The sequence below is a fragment of the Cyrtonyx montezumae genome, unplaced genomic scaffold (genome assembly GCF_038088225.1).
Source record: "Cyrtonyx montezumae isolate F1298 unplaced genomic scaffold, pur_monq_1.0 scaffold_0, whole genome shotgun sequence".
Classification (NCBI taxonomy): domain Eukaryota; kingdom Metazoa; phylum Chordata; class Aves; order Galliformes; family Odontophoridae; genus Cyrtonyx; species Cyrtonyx montezumae.
This window is the reverse complement of record NW_027071824.1, coordinates 4,135,545-4,158,727: the sequence shown is the minus strand read 5'-3', so window position 1 is coordinate 4,158,727 and position 23,183 is coordinate 4,135,545. Positions and strand designations below refer to the sequence as shown.

At 38.2% G+C, this 23,183-nt stretch overlaps 1 protein-coding gene across 7 annotated transcripts in view; it reads right to left on the bottom strand.

Annotated features, from left to right (window-relative positions):
- Positions 1-23,183, bottom strand: part of ENAH (ENAH actin regulator) — a 94,303-nt gene that overhangs the window by 13,931 nt on the left and 57,189 nt on the right. For 2 of the 7 annotated variants that reach the window (XM_065735578.1, XM_065735649.1), the window contains exons 4-10: positions 19,156-19,240; positions 7,354-7,673; positions 5,353-6,153; positions 3,289-3,596; positions 2,916-3,049; positions 2,462-2,516; positions 2,119-2,167 (exon numbers count right to left, since the gene is read on the bottom strand). In XM_065735578.1, the coding sequence (XP_065591650.1) occupies positions 2,119-2,167; positions 2,462-2,516; positions 2,916-3,049; positions 3,289-3,596; positions 5,353-6,153; positions 7,354-7,673; positions 19,156-19,240 (1,752 nt within the window). Of the gene's footprint in view, positions 1-2,118; positions 2,168-2,461; positions 2,517-2,915; positions 3,050-3,288; positions 3,597-5,352; positions 6,154-7,353; positions 7,674-15,537; positions 15,622-19,155; positions 19,241-23,183 lie in introns of those variants that run through there. The other 5 variants (XM_065735802.1, XM_065735893.1, XM_065735980.1 and 2 more) reach the window with 3 other exon arrangements.

The window sequence follows — 23,183 nt, the reverse complement described above, 5'->3', positions numbered from 1 at the left end:
TCCTATTTCTTAACATTTCTTTAACTTACAGTTGCATAAATAGAATTAAAATGTGCTTATTCTCCTGAAAGAAATATACCATTTGCAGAGATGAACTAACAAGTCTAATCATGCCATAAGTCTCCCTGTAAGCAACAGAGGAGAGAGAGTGTAAGTCCTTAACAGGGCTAAGATATACAAAAATAAAGCCAGAGATACAAGCTCAAGACAGCAGAAATCTCTCCCCTTTAAACATCACACTCCTGACAACAAATGTGGAACACTGGTAGCTCTACAGCACAACACATAGGAAAGGTAAGCCCAACATCTGAGTAAATATTAATAAGTCTGTACACAACAATTTAAACCACATTGTTCATGGTTAATTAGACATAATTACACAACTAGTCGGACAAGTACTGAACAGAGTAATTGCTTAATATTTTAGCATCCTGATCAAAATAACACTAGAAGCACTATCATGACAGATCCACTGTTCAGGCTGCTCAGGCAAATATCAGAAGCCTATCCATAAAGAAACACTATGTAGAGCCTCTAAAAATCCCCACAGTTCATAACTAGTCTTTCCTCATTCAAAGACACAATTCAAACATGAGCACCACTCTATAGCTCTACCAAACAGGGCTGGGAAAGGATTCATCTTCAAATTGGTACTTTTTTTATACATCAGTTTCACTCCACTTGGCAGCCCTGACATTTCCATCTCTGCTTCTCAAGCCTCTGGAAAGCCAAACAAACAAGGAGAACACTTTTCTTCCTTACACATATTAGTCTTAAATACACTTCTACCTGTTGGCAACAACGTGACTAGGTTCTTCCTTTCCTGCAATATCATCACTTCAGACAATTGGCTCCTCTGAAAGGTTAACTTAAACCGTCGTGCTAGCCACTGTGACATCCTCATTCCCTCACCAATCCCCACTACTGTAGGCTCAACCCTTTCTCCAAAGGCTCCTCTCTCAAGACTAGACTACTTTGGTGTCAAAACAAATTCCATGATGTGAGACAATGGGGACAGAGATGGCAATATCCCTGCATTTAAATTCATGACAGTAGCAATGAACCTATTGTTCTAAAAGGCAGATCTACTTCTTCCTAAAAATGTAGGATTCTCATTTCTAAGTATCCCACTGGAAGCTTCTGCATTTCATTCTTGTCTACTAACAGAACTTTCTTCAAACATGATTTGTACTACACTACACTGTTGCAATTATGTTTTTAAATTTCTGACCTCTGTTTAATACTTCAAATAATCCTCTTAAACCTTTAAAAAGCACATTCCAGTGATGATGCACGGAATTATCGGAACGTCTTATATCACCAGGAAATGAAGTGGAATCTGTCCTCTGGAATCAAAGAGTCATATGCCTGGATGCATTTGATATTTTAATAAAGTTTGGAGTGGCTTTTGATCACAACAACCAAACAAAGGAGCCACTTCACTTCCACTGTTCTTGATTTCCCTCTTTTTGCCCTATGTTATTAGAAATAGTGCCTGCAAGCTTTGTATGCACAGAGTGGGAGGTGGCCAGGGAAGCTAACGTTTAAGAAGGTACAACTGATGGACAGGAAAAAAAAATCTTAATTACAAAGTCTTGAGCGACATCCAAGTATTTACAGTATTCCTGCTGATAACACATACTGACATACAAGTTTTCCTTATAGACTGCAGTAGAAATAGGTAGACTACTCAGTTCCTAACTGCCACAGAACCGTGCTTAAAGAATTTCTGTACCAGGCTTCTAAACCTACAACAGACTTACCAGACTGAATCTTTACTGAACTGCTTACAAGTAGTAACTGTTACATCTGATCCTAAGAGTTTTCTATGTCTGACCTGAAAGAAACAAACTAGCGTCCCAGCCTGTGCTCTGCCATGACTGAAAGACAGCCTGCTTTCACATTCACTGCTAACTGTTCCCATGAAGCAGCCTCACAGGTTAGACACATGAGACAACTGTATTAAACACAGTGCTTCAGTAATGTCATTCTAGGGTAAAATGGCAGTTTGTGACTGTGAGGTTAAGTGTCAGACTCCAAAAAGGCAACATATTTGATTGAGATTCAACTTTAAATTAGTATTAAGAGTCACAGAGTTCACAAATCTATGTCACTTACCAGGTGTACTTGTGGAAGAAGCCTTAGAGGTTGAAGACTCTGATTCTTCCTGGTTAAATGGGAAAAGGATGAAGAAGGGAGGAAGGAATAAATGCCAGAGGAAAAAAAACAAACTTCTGACTTGCGAATTTAGCAAATGAATCTCAACTGTTCAAATACTTAAGTCCACTTTTATAGAGATTTAATGGTGCTGCTCAGTAATGTTATGTAGAAAATGAGCACGCAATATACAAGTCATGAAGCAGACAATGTATATTAATACAGCAAAATATAGATTATCTCATGTGCATTAGGACCTTTTTCAAATATCAAGAAACGAAGTAGATAAAATCTCTTAACTCACAGTTTTATCTTCTTTCTGCTCTGGTTCTGTTGATCCCTTTTCAGCAATTCTTCTCCTGTAAGTAGAGAAAAACATTACCAAGATCATCATGGCTTCAAGATGAAAGGCTGTTGTTCATTGTAATTAAATATATATACAGTTTGATATCCAGATAATATTAACGTTAAACAACTTTCAAAATGTTCTCAGGGACAAAGCCCTCTTGCCAAAGTGATTTTGCAATTCCTTATCCTTCTGAAGTTTGTAACCCCTACTACTGGACAAAGGCTTACAGAGAAGAAAAGCACTCACTCGTACTTGAGTAAAAACAGCTATTCACAAAACGTTCTCAACTTCACAACACAACCACATGAGCATGCAGATGTTTGTCTGATCTTTAGCCAGCTGAAAATAGACACCAAAAATCCTACCTTTCAGATGACTATGCAGCTCCAGCACAGAAACTGTTACTTACCTCCTGGCCAGCAGGGCACTCATCTCTTCCATCAAGCCACTACCTCCCAAGGGAAGAGGTCCATTTCCACGGCCACTGTCTGTTTTAGATGGAGCAGAGCTTCCTCCTCCACTTGAATTGGAGGAGTCTTCGCCCTTTGTAAAAGAAAATATGTGAAACTGGATTTGCAGCAGACATCGATATCAACTCAAATAAGCAAAGCTGGCATACTAGAAACAAACAGGTGCATAAGGAATACGTAGGGTGAGTTTTTAATAATGAATTAAGCCTATCCACAATGTATTTTATATCACTATTGATCTGATACGGCCAATTCAGCAACACAGAACTTAGGAATACAAGCCAGAAAAAGAAAAAAAATGGTTGCCTTTACCCGTGATACTTTCCTCAGCTTGGCTCCAGCAAGTGCGGCTGCTAGTCCAGTTAGAGGGCGATTCTCTTCAGACACAAATCCAGCTGAAAACCCCGAAGCAGGAAGGGGGGGAGCAGGAGGTGGGAGGGGAACACTGGGAGCTTGGCTGGGAAGCGGAGGAGGTGGTGGAGGTGGTGGTGGCCCTGATGGAGGGAGAGGTGGCGGTGGTGGCGGTGGGCCGGGAGGTGGCGGGGCTGCTACTGAGGCCTGGGCTGGGCCGGGGGGCAGCGGGGGTGGGGGAGGAGGTGCAGGTGGTCCTTGGACAACACCTAGGGTCAAAGAGAAAAAAAAACAGCCTACAGTAAGGACACTGAAAAGAATTCATTTGCCATACAGGTTCTCTGCATAAGCTAAGTTAATACCAGTAAGAATCTTTTTTTTATGAGCAAGAAAACACTAGAAGATTCAGCAGGGAAGGACATTCTTACCAACGCACTGGAATATACTATTACATAGTATGCTGTAAGAGACAAGACAGTTTCAGAGCCATTCAAAAACAATAACCCTGCGGTCAGGTTTTGTGCTGCAACCAAGAATCATCTAAAGGAAAACAGGCAAAGCTCTTATAAATAGCCTAGTGAAGCAAGAATACAATACCTCAGAAGAAACACAGTACTTTTCAGAATAGTGCTAAGCAGAAAATGACTTCTTATTTTATCAACATCATTTAACACACCACCCAAACATCTGAACCCTGGAAATGCACGAGTTCCAACATCAGTTTCTGAGCCTGGATAAGTCTTTTCTCTAAAAAGTACCTCAGGAATCAACTTTAAACACAAAAACTAATTAGTGAGTTAGAAGACTGACATATTTTAAGCTGACGAGGACAAACGCCTCCATTTTTTATTTATGATTCCTTTATTTATTTATGATTCCTTTAAATCTTTTGAATTCACATTGATACACAATACAAAATGTGTTTCTAAGAAAGGATATTCTGATTACTGCAATTACTGAAGCCTTTATACTATAGGAACAATTTCACAATCAGTGATTAAGAAAACAGCCCCACATATTCTTTCTGCTCCCTTGCCCAACAACAGAACCACAATCTCTAAAGGCAGAGATTTCACAAGCCAGACTCCCTGGCTTCCTAATAAGCCAACTCCTGTATAAATTTAAATGCGTTTTAAACTCTTTAGCAGTCACTCACCATCCAAGAACCTGCTTTTATCTCATAAAAAAACCAAAGCCACTCATCCCACTGCCAACTCAATCACAGAGCAGCTCACAACTTAATGCAAGACAATAGTGCATCAAGAGGATCTACTCTGCATGGTCTTTGTGTGCTGAAGTTACTTATTCCCCTGGATCCCCTCTGTCCAAACCCTCAGCTGATCTACTGCAAATTTCTGTCTATAAGACCTAAGTCTGTTAAATTAATACAAAACAGGATTCAAATTAACACAGACGTTTACTCCCTGTAAATTACATATATTGGTAGAGTGTCTTTGAACATTGTCATCTGCTTAATTTTTATTTTTTTTTAATAAAATCCCATCTTAGCTAAGCTGGCAGAACACCACAGGAAGACCTTAAGTGTGCACACAGCACAGTCAAAACAGAAGAAAAAGAAATACTGCAGTTGTTACACAGCACTTTCAAAAACATAAGCTATATTACAAGTATCAAAGTGGTTTAAATTATTCCCCACTTAAGGTCATTCACATGTCCAAAAAACACAAACGTTCTGCTTCGACTGCCATTAGGAAACCAACGATGCTGCCTACTAATACAATGCTTCCTATAATGTAAGAGTGCAAGATTTACCAAGCAAGCATTCAACAAGATCTGCTCTCAACAGATGAGAGCTTAAGAAACCCAAATTTTACTTATGACAGATCGCAGTACGCCGGCTCTTCTCCCTTACCAGTTTCCAAATGGTATTTCGTCGTGGTATTAAGATCACTGCAACTTTTGAAGCATTTCATTAATTCTTCGGGGCAGTTAAGGGCTTTGATACAAATCGGTTTGGACTGCAATCCTCATTAGTGAATTAGTAGCAATAACAGAAAGCCTTACCCTGCTGGGTCGTAGGTTCAATCGGCTGAGAGGCTGCCTGCAAGACTGGCTCAGAAGCAGAGGAGTCTCCCAGCACAGAGTTTAGAGAGTTCTCAACAGAGGCAGGGGTAGCTGCAGAGGGAGAAGGGAGAACACTAGGCTTGGATGAGGGAGTCGAGGCATTAGGGGAGTTTGGAGAAGGAGAAGCTTGAGGTCCAGACAGTGACAGAGGCGGAAAGGAAGGCAGTGGTGGGGGAGGAGGCGGCGGAGGTGGAGTTGGACCTGAGGTAGAAGGTGAAGGAACCGCATAAGTCACGTTTTCAGAAAGCCCATTAGGAGCTGTGGGAGATGCAGGCATTTGAGCCACTGGATTAGAAGCCGACACTGGGAGGACTGGTCGCGGACCGGTGGCTTTGCCTGGCGGACTGCTTATCATTACTGGAGGTGATGGGGGAAGTGGGGCAAAACTGGGCGCAGACCAGGCAACTGGCTTTGGGTTTGGAGGTAACGTCGCTGGGGCATTCACAGGAGAAGGGGGCCGAGAACTTTTGTTCAGCGGACGAGGAACCGTAGCATAATGGGGAAGAACTGGGTGGAAAGCTGAGCCTAAAGATGTAGCAAAACGTGATGCAGAGTGCCTTAGAGGCGGTGTAGGGGGAGTGGAAGTCGGTGGTGCAGAAGTCACTACAGCATACTCCGGTGTGGCCTCTGACATTGGTGCTGAGACTGCTTTTGCATATGATGGAGGAGGTGCTGAAGGAGGCTGGCAACTGGAGTATTCAGGAAGTGGAGTGCTATACGGGGAGTTGTCGAAAGATGGAGCTGGACAGAAGATGGAAAGCAGCAGCAAAGGCAGGATAAAAAAAAGGAGAAAGAGAAAAAGGGAGCTAATGAAGCAACAAAACCAGCATTCAAACAAAATGTATAAATGTAGTCTACAGTTAGTACCAGAGGATTAGGCACAAGTGAAAATACTGTTAGGAAAGTTTTACGTATCACAAACAGCTCCCTTTGAATTTTACCAAATATTTTTGTGCCAACAACTGAATTTACAAGTATGTTCTAGGATAAGTTTTCTCAAATCCCACCTGTGAGAAGGATTAGATACAGGGTTGAATAATCAAGTCTTAACGGCTTTCATCTTCTTGTTTTGTTGCAAATTGCAAGCAAGTGTAGTGATCTTAACTTTTTTCTTTTTTAAACAATTTCACTAATAAAAACTCATAGCATAGACTGCATGTAAACATTGCTTTTCTCTTCCCTTCAAAACACTCCATCACAAACTGCGAAGTACTTGAAATAAAGCTACCAATAAAATCCCTTTTCTAAAATGGCTAGCTTTTTGTATAATATATGGATTTTTACCATGCCCTGATCTCTTACGTAAAACTGAGTTTGCTGCTGAAGAACAACCAAGAAGCGCTTTACTAATGTTCCATTATATTACCAAAGTGAGAAAGCTTCCAATTATCACTTGATGCATTTCCACAGGCAGTGTATTATCTACAAATTCATATACTACTTTGCACTGAAATTTATATAATCATAATAAAGCAAGACTTCACACCCAAAGACATTTCTCACTCTATAACTTCACCTTTACCTAGGTACGCACTCTCTGCATTAACACACTCAACCTAATCCTCCCCTGCAAATTATGCGATGAGAATACATCTTGTTTAATAGAGCAAGCAACAAAATACTGAGAAATCTTAACTTATTGTACTTCAACCAATGCTGAAGATACCCAATACGACTGAAGTTCATCAGGCAATCAAGAAGTAAAGCAATGGAGTGAACGAACAATTGAAATAATTTATTTCAGGGTTAATGGAGAATTATGACAGGAAAGTCAAAGATCTCGGACTACTTCCCATAGGAAATGAAGCAATTCCAGCAATTCCAAGTCAAGCACTGGCTACTCATGAACAACTATACTCACTGCCCTTTGTTGTCTCTCACTCCAGCACCAAAAACATAACAAATGCAGTATTTGAACACACCCGGTTTTGAATTTCTTACCAGCATTTGAAATTCTTCTCTCTCTTTCCCATTCCAATTGTTCCCTTTCCAACTGTTCTTGCCGTTCTCTCTCTTGCCTTTCCCGTTCAAGTCGTTCAAGCCTTTCGCGGTCCTGCCTCTCCTTCTCCTGTCTCTCCCTTTCTAGGCGCTCTTGCCGCTCCCTTTCTTGCCGTTCTCTCTCCAGTTGTTCCTGCTCTAGGCGCTCTCTTTCAAGTCTTTCCCTTTCTAGCCTCTCTCTCTCCAGCCTCTCCCGTTCCATCCGTTCACGATCCAGCCTCTCCCGTTCCAGCTCCTTCTGCCTTTGTTGCTCTTGCAACTGCCTACAATCGTGAAAAAAAGGAAAAAGACTGAGCTACAAAATGAAAACCAGAAATACCAAGTAACTTTAGAGGGGAAAAAAAATGAAATAGCAAACAGTCTTTGCAACAGTGAGAACAAAACTGCAACATTTGCACCTATATAGAATTCTGAACTTCACATGCTGTTTTTCAAAGCTGAGTAGTAACAGGTGTTCTATGTTTACTGAAAAAAAAATAACCCTATAGCCAGTTTCTTCCTAACCAGTTTAGCATTCTGAGACAGCTTCCAAGAGGCAAGAACAGAAAACTACTGGTGATAATTTACTCGTTGTTAGAATCTTATGAGCTGAGGATATGGAGTTACATTTATTCTTTACATGGCATTTTATACTTGAAGTAGTGAATAAAGAACAGTGAAATAGCGACATCATAAAACCTTCAAAAAAAAACCAAACAAACAAACAATAGACTTCCATATAAACTAGTCACCTAGTACTTATCCAAATGTTACAGATGTGTCAAAGTGCATACTTCATGTGTCCTCCATTTGTATAATACACATATTTACAATGAATTACATCATCCAAACAAAAACACCTTTCAGGGGAAAATTGGACACAGTCCTAAGAAATCTATGGTGTAGGCACCAGGGAAGCTTAGAGCCATGTAAAACTAGCCTGAAAATGAAGAGAACTTTAGCTATTTCACTTCTATTCATGCTCAGAGTATACTTGTAGAAATGGAAAGCCCTGCCCATGTGCTGTAACTATTCAAGTCCATCTTATCTAAGAAGAATACTTCTCCTTAAAAAATATACATTAAAAAGCCACTAACACACTGACAGTTTGTTTATTGCAAGCAATTAAGTCCCAGTTGTGTACAGGAATAAAAAGAGACTTAATTACTGAACTTGTTACCCAACACTCTCAGAAGTTGCAAAACAGTTCTGCTCCTGCACTTCCATGCAAAAAAATTGTAATGGCAGTTAAAACAAAATTAAGGCTGCATGTCACCTTGTTAAATGCTTGGTTTTTAACCTCTCAAGTATACCAAAAACTATGTTAATTGACTAATATGTTTTTGGTACCAGCAGCAGGTTTCTATACAACGTCAAGAGAATACAATGCAGACCACAGAAATGCCATGCTTTGAAAATATTTTTGGCACTACATTCCTACCTGCTATGTTTTATACAAAACTAGTTTTCCTCTGTACTCTCCTTTGCCTGGATAAAATTCTATTATTAGAGGAAAATGGGATTTTCATCTTGGCTATCTTCAGCTCAGGCTTTTCTTATGCAAATGACAAGTAGACACATTATCCTATCTAAAAGGCAATCTAGAGCACGAATAAGTATTTACACACTAAAGCAGCTTCATTCATTTTGTTAACTCATTTCACCCTACATTAGCATAGTCTAAGAAGCTACACACTGTTGATCCCAAAACTGTAACACAGATAAGGTACTAAGTTAAACATGTCATATTATATTTAGTTTATGAAACTAGAAGGTATCATCAATTGATCAAGCTTAGTAACCTACCAGGCAACTGCAAGATATTTTAAGGGCTTTTATTTATTTATTTATTTTTACAAAAATAACCTTGATATAGGTCACTTCTCATATCAAAGCAATGTCACCAAGGCAGTTCTGTGCTAAGCCATACCAGTAGCTGTGCCATTTCATATTTCCATAAGTAACCTGAAAAAGATACAGTGAGGTGCTCCTGACCGAACTCTTTGATATCACGGTTCTTAGGATAGCAAGGACGATTGCTCGTGAAGAAATACAGATGTATCTTTTAATTCCAAGTAATCATGAAATAACACTAGCGAACAACTGTGACACAGCTGATGTAATGCAGGAGAGAAATCTGCTAAATTCACATAAAATGTCTGACTATGATTCAAGAGCTGTGAAAAAATTCTGTGCACTCATCCATTTGAGTGGTCTTCAAGATCATTAAGTACACTCTATGCATTCAGTAATGGCTATCTAACAGTACAGAAAAAGTTTAATCTGCATCTGTGTTCCTAATTCAGACGGTGGGAAAATCAGTAGAACTGTAAAGGTTCCAAGTGCTGCAATGTGATCATTAAATGTACCAGACAGTTTCTACACAACCAGTAACTAGATAAGCTGGAATTCCGCATTCTGGAGAAGAGAACTATAGGTATATAGAATCTTGAATAATGAGGACACCCTAATATAACATCTTAGATGAAAGATTCAACGCAACTAACAATAACAAGAAAAAAAAGGAGTATCACTGCACATCAGGCAGTTTATACATTGAACTCCTCAGAGCAATACAAGAAAGAATACCCAGAAGAAAAAAAAAATTAGCTATCTATGGAAAGGCTCATAGAAATTGAGTCAAGTAGAAGCTGTAGAACCAAAATTCCCAGCAAATGGTAGAGCAGCAGGGGGAAGTATTCTTGACATCTGCCCTGTCTGAGTCATTAAGTTAGACGGCCACTTGCTCTGGCCCAGTAGAGAGAACTTTGTAAACTTTATTTAAATTCATTTATTTTCTTTCTGACTATTAGAGAGGGGTGTGTGCATGTATGGAGGTATTTACACACAGACAAATAGAAAGAGACAAACAGTACAAACTACATAAATGTCTCCATACAGCAGATATTTGTAAATAATTTTAGCTTAAATGTAAGATGCCATTTCTAAATTAAAGTGTGTTAAGAGATTGATTTGTTCTCCTAATACATGTGAACATGTTCCTAAGCCTACCTGGGCTTTTGTCGTCTTCAGAGAGCTATAAATACACAGTGTTCACATGTAATAACAAAATGTACTTAAGCCTTTGAATGCTTTAACATTTATCTGATGCAAAAAAAAACAACTTAAGTCAGCAATAATCACATACCAAACCATACCACCTGCCAACCATGATCTAGAGGAAGGACAAAAAAAGGCCTACAAGATAACCGTTTTTATCTACCTACAACCTGAATAAAACAACTATCATCATTAAGCAGCAAGTGATTCAGCATTTAACATTTTACTTTTGTACAACAGTTTTCATTTTCCATTTACTCAGCAAACACAGGAATTAGATCAGAACCTTTCTAACTATGCCAATAAAATCTATGAACAAGTCACTAAATTTGCTTACAATCCAGATGTTCTACTGAGAGGGCAGCAAAATACTTGGCAAATATTTCCTACATTATCCAAAATTCCCATACAATAATATACGAAACCTTCCCTGACATTAATTTAAACTTATTCTATTTATCTCTGAAACCTCCCTTCCTCAACAAGGTGGAAGGAGAAAGAAAATAACCCGGGACTTAATTTCTACAGCCTTTTTCACAGCCTCAGTAAACCATTCAGATCTGAAGCCAAAAGTGGCACAGGACAAAAGAAAAGCATGGCAATAACACAATCATATTGCTTCAACACATTAACAACCAAGGATGAGTTCAGTAAAATAAAAAAGAACTGCAACATAATTTTAGAAGATTAAAAACTCATTTTGCTTATTAAAACAAGGATAAATGAAACATTTCTTTTATAGTTCATTTTGTTTAGATATCACTTCATAATTTAATTCTAAAATTCTCTTAAGGTAGCAAAACATGCAAAAGCACTAGGAGGTTAACACAAATCTTTATACATCAATTAAAGCATTTCTGAGATGTCAAGAATTTGGTAGATCTAAAACACAGGAACATTCATGATAATACGTGACAATTCCTCAGTCACAGAAAGCACACTACCTACCAACCAGGACAGCTTTTAATGGAGCTGAAGAGGCACTGAGAATGTCCCAGCATGCTTTCTGATAGTGAAATGATAAAGAAAATTGACTAATTATTTAAAAAAGGTAAATTACTATGTACTGACGTACATTGAACAACTGACACTGTGCTTTTGATGTTAGACAAAATGAGTCAAAAGCTCCATAGAAAGCATCTACTTTCTAGTGTACTTGGTTTTTTTCAAACCACACAGTAGAAAACAAGGAGCCAACACAAAGACTGCAGAAAAAAAGAATATACTGAGGACAGACTGAAGAGATGGCTGCCCTAAGAGAAGAGGTCAGCTGCACACAGCTAAAGCCTAGTTTTTGTCATCTTCATGAGCACATCAATTTCACACTGTTATTTTTTTTGCTGAGTAACTTTGAGTCAAAGGAGAGCATCAAGTCACTGAGGAAATATGAAGAGGAAAACCAACCCTGTTTTGTCTGCTTCAAACAGTGACAGTCACAGCAACCAAAATAAGAATAGGGCACAATCACTTTAAGAGAAGTATATTGAACAAAGACACCAAAAACACTTGACCCACTAAAACTTCAAATTAAACTTCATGGCCATTAAGTCAAAGCATATTTAACAATTCAAGAAGTTGTACTGCCATGACTAGCACTGTGAGAACAAAGGTCAGCAGCATTCCAGCCTGGCAGTCTGGGCATGCACACGTTTTTATGGCTCTGAGCTCTTATACTAGTTTCTTTAACCCTGCCTCAGTATATGGAGCAATGTACAAAAGACTGCAACATCTGGAGTTTTATTGTAAAGTGCTGAAAGCCCAAGCATGTGGACAAAGATACCGTTATCTCATCCAGCAGTCACTGCCTACCAGAATGCACCGTACATATCCTCGCCTCCTCTCACCACTGAGTCACTGAAACAAATAGAGCAGCTGGCTGCAAGCAGGCAATATGAGGCTTAGCTCCAGATGCAGGAGTGACTTCAGCTTTTCAATGATGCCTTTTGGAGTTTAACAAAGAGTGGCAAGCCAGTGTCTGGACATCAGTTTAACTAGGTACAGACAATCCAATTTTATCACCATTAAACTGTTTACAGAAAAACTGAACAGTGTTTTTAAAATGTTGATTATTTGGAATAGTTCACTAATTTAATCCTCTAATCTTCTCTTGCCCAGGTTCAGAAAGGGAAAAGGTGTGCCTTCTATGGCCCTTCAAATTTGCACAAACTTTTCTGAATAATAAAACCTGAACACCAACATTTAGACTGCTCTTTCATCTTCCATATGGAATATTCATCGTTCCATAATCTAGCGTTTGCCAGAGCTCACTCTCTCATGGGAAGACAAAATGAGCAGGAAACACACTTCAGAGACCTTCAATATCTGACTGTTCAACAAAGGTAGAGGTCTAAGGAGTTTAAGCATATGCTCTACCTTTAATTTCTAACAGTGGTGGACCACTAGTTCTTTAAACAGCAAAGAAAGCTGAGACTACTCGATGATTTTTATTTTTTTTTCCAAGTTCACAAAGAACACCTTACACTTTAACACCATTTAATGCAAAATTACACAGGAATTTTAATTGCATACCTTTAACATGATTACCTTTAACAAATCAAGTCTATCTGTCATCACAGTTATTTCCAATATTTAAGCAGCTTTCCCTTGATCACCACTAACTAAGATATCTGAAACACTAATATTTAATGTACAGGTGGTTTTTCCCTCCCTCTAAGTGTCCAAGAACAGGGCATCAGCTATGTATTATTTCTCATTCCACTTTGATCACCATCTGCAACATCATCCATTTCCTGCTTCTCTTCTTTGTATTCAAGTCCTCAACTCCCATCAGCAGCAGGATTTGTTTCCTCAGGAAAGCTAAATAAAATATGACTGGTCTCAATTTGATGCAGGAGGAACTGCTATTTCTCACACTTCCATTGCAGTCCACCCTTCCACATTAACTAGGAACTTCCCTTTCAGTGTCTGTCAAATGCTTTACACAAAAGAACACTGCATCAACTGCCTTTTGTCTTTCACAAAAAACAAACAAAAAAACCCCACCACTATTTGGCCATAGTTTACTGTTTTATCTGCTTATTCTTTCCTTAGAAGCAGTTTAAAGGCTTTTCACATTATCGTAGTCAAACTAATCAGCTTTCGTTTCCTTGATCAAAAGATATTTAAGGTCTAACAACGAGCTTTTATGTCATAAGCATTTCAAAACACATCAGATAAAAAAAGAGAAAGTAACTACTGTTGTAACTAGCCACCATAATAAAGACATGGAAGCGACTGCAAACCAAAGAATTATTAGGTACACGATTTCCAGCAGAGAAAGGAGTCCATTGCTGTACTTTGATCAGGCCTCAAACACAATTCTCTTCATTTTGGCCTTTTACGTTATCAAACAGAACAATTGAACATACCTGGCAGAAACAAGATTGAAAGAAGTCCTGTGTGTGCAACAAATCTTAATTGAGAATCTCAATAGTAAAAAAACCCACTTCCACGTGCAAACTTTCAATGGTATCCCCACGAGTATGACAAGGAGAGAACAAGTTTCATAAAATGGAAACACAGTAATTACAGTTCTGGAAAAAAATGTGAACTACTTTCTCACCCTGATTTCATATATTGCATTCAACAAAAATAAAACACATAGAACTGAAGATTTTGTGAAAAGAGTAAGATTTCAGAGACGTAGTCAAAAATTGTTAACTAACATGCTTTTCAGAACCATCCTTCAAGCAACATACATAGTCAATTACAGCAATTAAGGCAGTAATTTTGCCAATGTAGTCATAAGACTGCTTAATGGAAGAGAGCTTTTCTCAGTCTGCTGAATATGTCAGTGTTGCCTGACACCCATAGCTATTCACAGCTGGAACCAGCGGGCATCCATTACCTCTACATAAAATCAGTTATGTCTCTGTAAGTCAGACTTGACAGACCTAAGGAAAATTTTACTGTGAATGGAAATAAAATGAGGCACTGAAAAAAAAAGCGCCACTATCATAACAGAACGCTTTCCTTTCCAGAAACTTTGAGGACAAGAATTAATGGAACCTTCAGGGTGTGATAAACAATGCTGATCAGTCTTTATTTCTGACTTTCCTCTTTTCCTGCTATGCATTGCAGAGGTTGTTAGGATCCAAATTGCCTCGGGTTGTCCCAGGAAACTACCTCAACAAGCTCAACTTGAGAACTAAGCTATACTGCTACTTCATCTCCCTGGAACCCTTAGCATGTATGCTGCAAAAGTAAGAAAACAACACAAAACAAATTACAAGGACAACAGAAAAACATCTACCCTTTGACTCCATTTAGATAATGATTTTAGAAAGCAAACTTCATGCAGACTTTGTGAGACACACGGTAGTATTCCAGTGAACATTTGGAAACTTAAACCAGGAAGATAACTACTATATTTAATACACATGCTTATTTCAATTACAACTGTTTGCTTAGGTAAACAAACACCAATTTGTATGCCTTTAAAGAAATACTACTTCCCCAAAATAAGTTGTATATGTGGCTACTAACTAGGGAAAAATCATCGATTATGAGGGAAAAAAAAACAAACAAGCCAAGCAGAAATCAGACTATTAGGAGAGTAAGCAAAGGAATTTTTATCCATTCTTTACATTGTAAATACTAGATTTCTGCTTAATTGTAGGATGCAAGTGTACTTTTCTTTCAGTATTTCTGTGCCTTTTCTTAAAAATAGCTGAGGAATTTTATTCAAAATTATGAATTTACCAAAAATGCAAATTCTTTTATAAGGTGGCTATAAATTAAGATCACCAAAGCTTGCAAAAAAAAAACATTTAATCTGTAAAACAAAATGTATTCTTTTAAGCCTTTGAAAAAAAAACAACAACAAAAAAAAAAAACCCTGCTACTGCTGTCAGCCTGAATGTCTGCCATCTACTGCCACTTCCCCCAAAAGATGTTATGAAAACCACACCACATCAATACTCCCTTCCTAGCAGTCAGACACCAAGTTCTCTTAGCAGCAAGGCAATCCAAGATACAAATAAAAGCTGTAAGCAAACTTCACGTATTTAACAACTAACAAAAAAAACCCAAAAACACTAATATTCTGCCATCACATTTTGAGAACTTTTAATATTTCTTATTACTTACGACAAAAGTCTGTCAACTTTTGGTCCATTACGTCCCTGAAAGACAACAGGTGGCTTGTATACCTTCATTATCCTTTACAATCTATACACTTCCTCTGTTTCTGATGCTGTTGGTCTCTTTATTTATGAAGCAGTGATGATTTTCAAGTTATTTATAAACATTAACTCAATAAATTCCTCAGTGTCATTACCAGATACCAACTCAGTGAAATCATATTCCTGACAATATATTTAACATGGCTGGAAGAGAAGGTAAATTTATACTCACGAGTAGCACAGAGAGGCATGTCATGAACTCAACTTGTATTTTAAAATGTTAAGCAACTCTGAAGTTATTAGCAAGTACCTATGTCAACTGAGGTTGCTCATTACCAAATAACCAGTGGAATTTGTATATACTGCCTCTGACAAAATGACAAATAATGCTTAGGTCAAAAGAAAGCCTTCACTTTTGAGGATCAAACAGAAGCTTAAGTGTTTTAAAGCTTATTGTTGTTGTATTTAAATTAGTGCAAGTTCAGGAAGGTTAAAAGTTATCCTGAAATACTCCCTAGTTACTTTGACATGTAAAGCACATACCTGTGCTAAGGTTTCTCTTAAGAAAATAACAATTTAAAAACTTAGCAGGTGAAACTATTTCATTGATCACTTGATCTATAATCTTGGCCTTATAAAAACCTAGGTTATAAAATATGTGGTCCTAGTGACTTCATGGACTGTCATTCAACGCATAGTAACTAATGCATATATTCATTTAAAAGGCTCTTTAACAAAGTAAAATTATATTTTGAATAAAAGTACTAAAATAAGACAACTGAATGATTTCTAAGACAAAAAATCTTTGAACAAAAAGTAGACACCTGTGTTGACAAAGATTAAATTCAATTCTTCAGTTCCCAGTTTCATTAAGATTGGTGAACAACAGTTATGAAAGCAAAAGATAACATCGGATGAGTTGAAGATCTTCCTTTAATACGCCATTCTTCATTGGCTACTCCTGTGGCAAAGTATTTGTGAGGCAATACTTGTGTCTATTTGTGCCTAGGGAAATCCTGGAGTTACAAGTCACTGAAATTAGCCCTGCTTCAAGCAAGAGAATGGACTAGATGACCTTTACAAGGTCCTTTTCCAACTCTGATTTTTACAAAAGCAGATCTTTATCTGCTTTACCTAGAATCACCTAAAATGCATTTTCCTAAGCTTCTTTAATATGGAAGTTGTTCAAACACTACTGGATTGAGGTATTATTAAGGGAAGGGATATGAAAACAGCACTTAGAGGAGAATTATTATCAAGCCACACCTTAAACAGAAACTCTCATCCCAAGAGACATTTCACAAGCAACAGAGTCTGCAAAGATTGCATTGATGCATCTTAACTCCATATTCCTTCCCACACAGTGACATTCATTCCCTTCTCCTGCGCTCTTATGTCTTTCTGCTCTCAGCAGTACTCAATTCTGCCTACTGAGGCTAGAAATGTCATTCACAGACCTGTCAAAAGTAATACATACACAGGTGTCTTTCTTCCCAACTATTTACTATTCTCTACATTATCATAGTAAGGTTGTTGTTATTACAGTCTGAAAGTTGAAAGACACTTAGTGCATAAGATGTAGCTCAGAGTTGATTGGACTGTATTATGACTATACGCTTACAAGGACAAAAAACAAGAGACAGCAGAATAGCTGTGATATGTTTTGATAAAACTGTGTTTCTCTTACGCTTGATGACACAAAAGCAGTATTTTTCCACAAACAACTTGGCTATGGACATGAGTAAGTACTCATTCTTGATCCCTATCCTTTTTCACGAACAGAAAAAGGAAAATCAAGAACAGGACCAGACTTCAAAGAGGACACTATATAAGATGAAAACAAGTAGAGCACACAGACCAAATGAGAAGTGAAGCCATAGGAAAGCCACCTAACAATACAGCCTTTATGCATAAGAATTTTCAAGAGACTTTCAGAGCTCTTCATATGGGGCAGTACTTCATTTTGGTGACATCCATCTACAATACTTCTCTGCTAAGTATTTCAGAGAAATTTCAATTAAAAAAGCCTTCTAAAGGGACAGAAAGGGAAATAACAAAAAAACATTACAGTGGAACAAAAAAGATCTAAAGAGGACAGCTGTTTAAAAATAAAAAGGACAGCGACATAAAAAGAGATCTTTATCATGACAGCAGGTTTACACGTAAACACGTTAGATTTGTAATGAGCTTCTTGATATTCATTTTCAAACAAGGGAACTGTCAGGTAAAGCAATTCCTCCTCAGATTTAGAAGGAGTCATACACTGCTGGAAAGTATACCACTGTTGATGTTAATACTTTGTTCCACACGTGTAGTGAATTCATAATGTACTATATGGATTGTTTGCATATAAGCCATCTGTTTTTGCTAACCTCTACAAAAACAAACTAAGCAAGAAGTGTAAAAATAGAAAAATCTTCAGTACCAATGAGACCCCAGCACGTTAGCATTTTTCCAGTTAACACTGAAAACTATTATGTGCATTACACTGTCGATCTGGGCCATTTTTCTTTCATTCAAGGACCTCATTCGCTGCATCTGTACTCTATGTAACACAAATCACTCCCAGCATCCCTTCTGGAAGGGAACAGCTAATCTGCTGGGAGTGGTTTGATGGTAAAGTAATCCAGGACTGCTTCACAGGCAGTGAAGACAGCCCAAGGCCTTTGTTTTTCACTCTCAACCCAGTCTGATACCACTACCCTAGAAGACCCTGCCATTTCATATATCATTATCCTAGACACTCTACAAACAGCATTAGTCCATACTGACAGGAGATAAAAGCAGAACTATGACAGTTTGGAAGTTTGTTCCCAGAACATGGCCAGATTATTGTTTTAATGTTAGTATGTATCAAACTGGAAAATAGATCTCACATATTAAAAATTTTACAAGTCTGAAAAAGTGGACACGGGACAAAGCTCAGATGCTTCTCACTGAACAGAAAACTGCTTAGAGGATTTGCCACCTGGCCAGAGGAACAGAGACTTCTTCCAGTATTACTACAGCTGAAAGTTAAGCTACTAATGGTTCTCTGAATTCATACACTGGAAGCTGAAAATGAAGGTTGAAGGGTGTTTTGTTACTGTCTTTTGCTAACTAGGACAGTATAAGGGGAATGAGTTTTCTAGCTTTCCCGTGTAATATTTTGTTCTACTGCATCCATATCCAGTAGAAAAAAGCCATTCTCCTTGACAATTTAATTATCTGCTTCCAAAGGTTAAAGCTACTTTCTTTTTGCTTTCTTCTTTATAAGCATGTGTCAAAACCTGAAGCTACAACAGTCACTGGAAGAATCAGTCTTGCTGAAAATAATCTCTTTTAAGGTTTCCAACCTGAACATCAGCTCTTTCACAACAGGCCAATAGCACCAAGCTCTGCAACATCTGAATGGGTGGAGAACAAGAACAAGCGATCTAGCTATGAGGTTTCTACAAAGGAAAGCTGTGCTAGTGAAAATCACAAGCATATGCTGCTGTAGTGGAAGAGATTAATTGTAAGTCCTCGTCATTTAATTTCACGTTAGCAGCGAAGAGCTACTACAATCTTCAATTCAACAGCTTGTTCACTTACGGTACCATACCTTCTCTGGATGTCCAATTCTTCTTGTGATGGACCATTCTGTATTTGAGAGGGAAGCTGTGAATTCTGACGTGGCAATGTAGGACCTAAAAGTGAAGACAGATCATAAATCAACGGTTCGGACTTGTACTTTGTGGGGAAGGGCGGCGGGGAGGGGAGGGAGTGCAACAATCAAGGAACATGGACAGCCATCACATGACATAGAAGCTGCCTACTCCTGCTTTGTAAGCCAAACAAGCTCAACAACGTAATACAGCAAATAAAAGCTGCAACAAATGTTACCTGATCTGCAGAATGGATTTGTTTCACATGGATGAAAATTTCACAGAAATGCAAAACAAATTTTTATAGATGATGGGACTTAACAAAAGCTTTGGAAAGCACCCAAGTCTGTTGTTTTCTTAAAACAGTAAACATATTCTTGGAGGAATAGAAAAGGCTCAAAAACTATAGCACTCACCTAAATAGAACACTGGAAGTTAAAAAAGGAAAAAGTAAAAAAAGAAAAAAAAAAGAAAGAAGAGGAGAAAAAACATCAGAAGCTTATTACAATACTGAAAGAAGGAGAATAAACGATGTTTCTACAAATCACACCGAAATTCACTCAGATTTTAGCTTCTCAGATCAAAAACCTCCATTTTGGGGTAGGCAAGAACTGCGTCAGAAGAAAAAGGCACGTAACCATTGCAAGAGCTGCATGTTCTACTAAATACAAGAGATGTAAACAAGATGGTCATCACTCATCTGTGACTCTTCACTGATGGGAAATTCTAAAAGCAAAGAGGCTTTTCTACTTCGCTTGCGAATATTCGTACAATACAGAACTATTTAAAAATTAACAGAACTGAAGGACAGAAAATTGGAATTGTATACAGTACACAGTAAACATTTTTTTTCCTGCAAAAATGGTCAGTAAAACAGGAAGTCAATTAGATGACGGCTACATCTAAGATTACAGAACTTAGAATCAAAGAGAACTAGGACTAATAAAAATTGATCCATTTCCGAGGAGGTCCCAAAGCAAATCAGGAATTTCTTGCCAAGATTCCACCAAAGAAGTTGGGGGGGGGGGGGGGGGGGAGGGGTGTTGTAATGAGATCTCATCCATCTCAAATGTCAAAACGTAGAAGTTATTTGCCATCTGAACTTGTGAAAGTCATCCAAAACATGAAGAGACCCTGTTCAACACAATGAGACATCAAGGACAGTTAATCTGCCTCAGATTCAGCATACAAGTGCCCTGTTCAAAGGCAACAAACAAGGTTTGCATACTCAAAACGGCACTGTATTGTTTCCACTGTGGTCTTACAGACAATGAATCCTGAATATGATAAAATCTTTATCCTACAGTTAAAGTGTGATGTATATACTCATTTATAAAAGACAGAAGCAGAAAGCGTTTTACAGATGTTATCTTTCCTCTTTTCAGCAAGCATCAGGTCTTCATGTCTAAGTGCACAACAATGCCCTGGTGCACTACTTTAGCTTGGAGCACCGTTAAGAGCTATCAACAATATGCAAATCTACATCATTTTTAATGTGCAAGATCTATCTATAATGATAATTAATAATAAAGCTGTCAGTAAGCAAAAATATACTGCTCATCTGGAAAGTTTTTTCTGCTTTAAAACTTCTGAAATTACAGGTTTCTTCTCTCATCTCCCCTGCATGACAGATGCCAGGCTTTTATGCCCATTAAGCTGTGACTGAAGCTCCCAGGCAGCCCAGGAAGCAGCCTGGCTGTCTGCACCACACTGCAGCCTTTCATGGCCTTTTAGAATTAGACACTACCCAGGAGCAGCTGTATGGCTGCACAAAGGTGCTAGATGCCACTAAATGCCCGCTGTGTCTCATATACTCCTTTCCCTCAGATCTAAACCTACACCCATTTAAAGTGCTCATCGAAGACAGAAGGGAAAGGATGGAAATGAAGTAACAGACCATTTGCTTTGTCTTGCTTTTGTTACTCTACAAATAGAATTGATTCTTGAAATGATTATGCTCTACCATGGATCATAGCTTCATGTTAAACCTCATCGCCTCGAACTTCTTACTAGAATACTTGGTGCCAAAAGCTTGCAGAACCTAACCAACCCACCCCAGAAAGTTCTGGTACTTCTTTTGCATCTATACACACAAGAAGGCCAAACACAGACACCTGCTAACAATTAACACGGTTGGGTTTAGTACCTCATATTTTTGCCATGAGAAAATGCAATCTGAGAATAACAAAGGCTTTCAAGAAAGAAATGGTGAGCTGCAGAGCCATCTGGCCTGTCCGCCAACAAGTTTCTCTCTGCAAACACACTCAAAAAAACCCACAAAACCACCATTCTGATGGATGTAGGCAAGTTAAAAGGTGCATGCCAAGTAGCAAAGTGTATGTTTGATGCTATAAATTCATTTAATAAATGAATTTACTTAAAAGTCAAACCCACCATTTCCTTGCAACTGGGGACAAGATGCTATTAAAAAAAAATAAAAGAAAACATATAAGCAGGAGCTGGGTAATAAAAATTTTTATCAGAGGTTTCAGGATACATCAGCAGTGTCAAGCCCCCAGAGAAGCACAGACCCTGACTGGAAGAAGCCTGAAGCAGCTACAAGACTGCTCTAATCTTGAAACATCAGTATAAGCCAAGTACAACATGAGGCTGAACAGTCTATACATTTTGAGTTTCAAGGAAAATCTAGCATCCTTCCTTCTCTCAGGAATGTGCAGACAGCGCACTCTGGCATATTTTAAATGAGCAAATGATTTCATATTCATTTGTTGGCAGCTATCTCCATTTAAAGGCTTTCTGCTTTTCAGCCTGTTCTCACCTTTGCATACCCCTTCCTCTACAACAGTTTGGACAACAGGCTAATGAGACACGAACTGGAAATCCAGTGCGTTAGGAATCCCAAGGGGACAAGCCTGCCAAAGTTGCTTCCCCCAGCTAGGTCAGGATCTGTCCTGGTTCTTTCCACAGATGACTCTGTTGGCACTACTCAAACAAGGACATCAGGCTGCAGGCGGCTGCATGGGCCAAATTAAGCATCTGCAATATCACCTTTCTAAAATTGACTTCTTACCTCCATATGACCGTTCAAGAGCTGTATTTAATAATTCCAGTTGCACAACACTATGAAGGTACATTTAGCACAATTTTCTCAATGCCTTTCAGTCAGTTTTCCCCCACCCCCATCTCTGTAATTATGCTGCCTGCTTTGAAGTTCTACTTTCAACTCTCCACCCTGCTTCTTTTAACATCCCTTGTCTTACGTTACTAGCATTGACAAAGCACCTAAAGACACTGCAATCTTATAAGGCAGTAACCCTAAAAAAAAAAAACAGGGTATCTGTTATTCAGTATAGGAACAATCCATGAACTACATGCTATACAATGACCTATACTGCCCCTCTTCATTTTGGACAGGCTTGCTTCAGAGCTGGTCAATCAGGGTAGATCAAGTCGACAAGCATGCACAAAAATATGAGTGCAATAACAGAACTGTTCATAGTACAGCAGTAAAAGGCAGTCTTATGTTTTCAAATATCTAGTAACTTTAGAAAAATAGGACCAACTGTATCAAAGGAATTTTATTTTGAGGTGAAGATTTACAGAGAAACTGCTATAAAAACAACCAAGTAATTAAGAATTCCCATCGCTTAATTTCTCAGTGTATCAGTGCCAAAACTATGTAACATAACCATTATGTAGTCTGATACTCCAATCCAAGTAGGAATTACTTTTCAAGGACAAGGAATGAAAGCAGACAGCAAGTTAATTCGTACAGGCATACGCTATAAAGGTAAGTGTATTAAGAATAGTAATGAAAGCCTTTTCCAAAAGGTTATAAAGGACAACTTGAACAGATCTACTAGGCAAAGAACACACCTCAGACAAGAGTTCAAAATCAGAACAAAAACATACAGTTCTGCTGCAGAATGTAAGAATTTCTAGAATATGATAATAAAATAATGTACTTCAAAATAAATGCTTAACCTTTTTAAATGAACGTAAAGCTGACTTCTACTTTCTACTA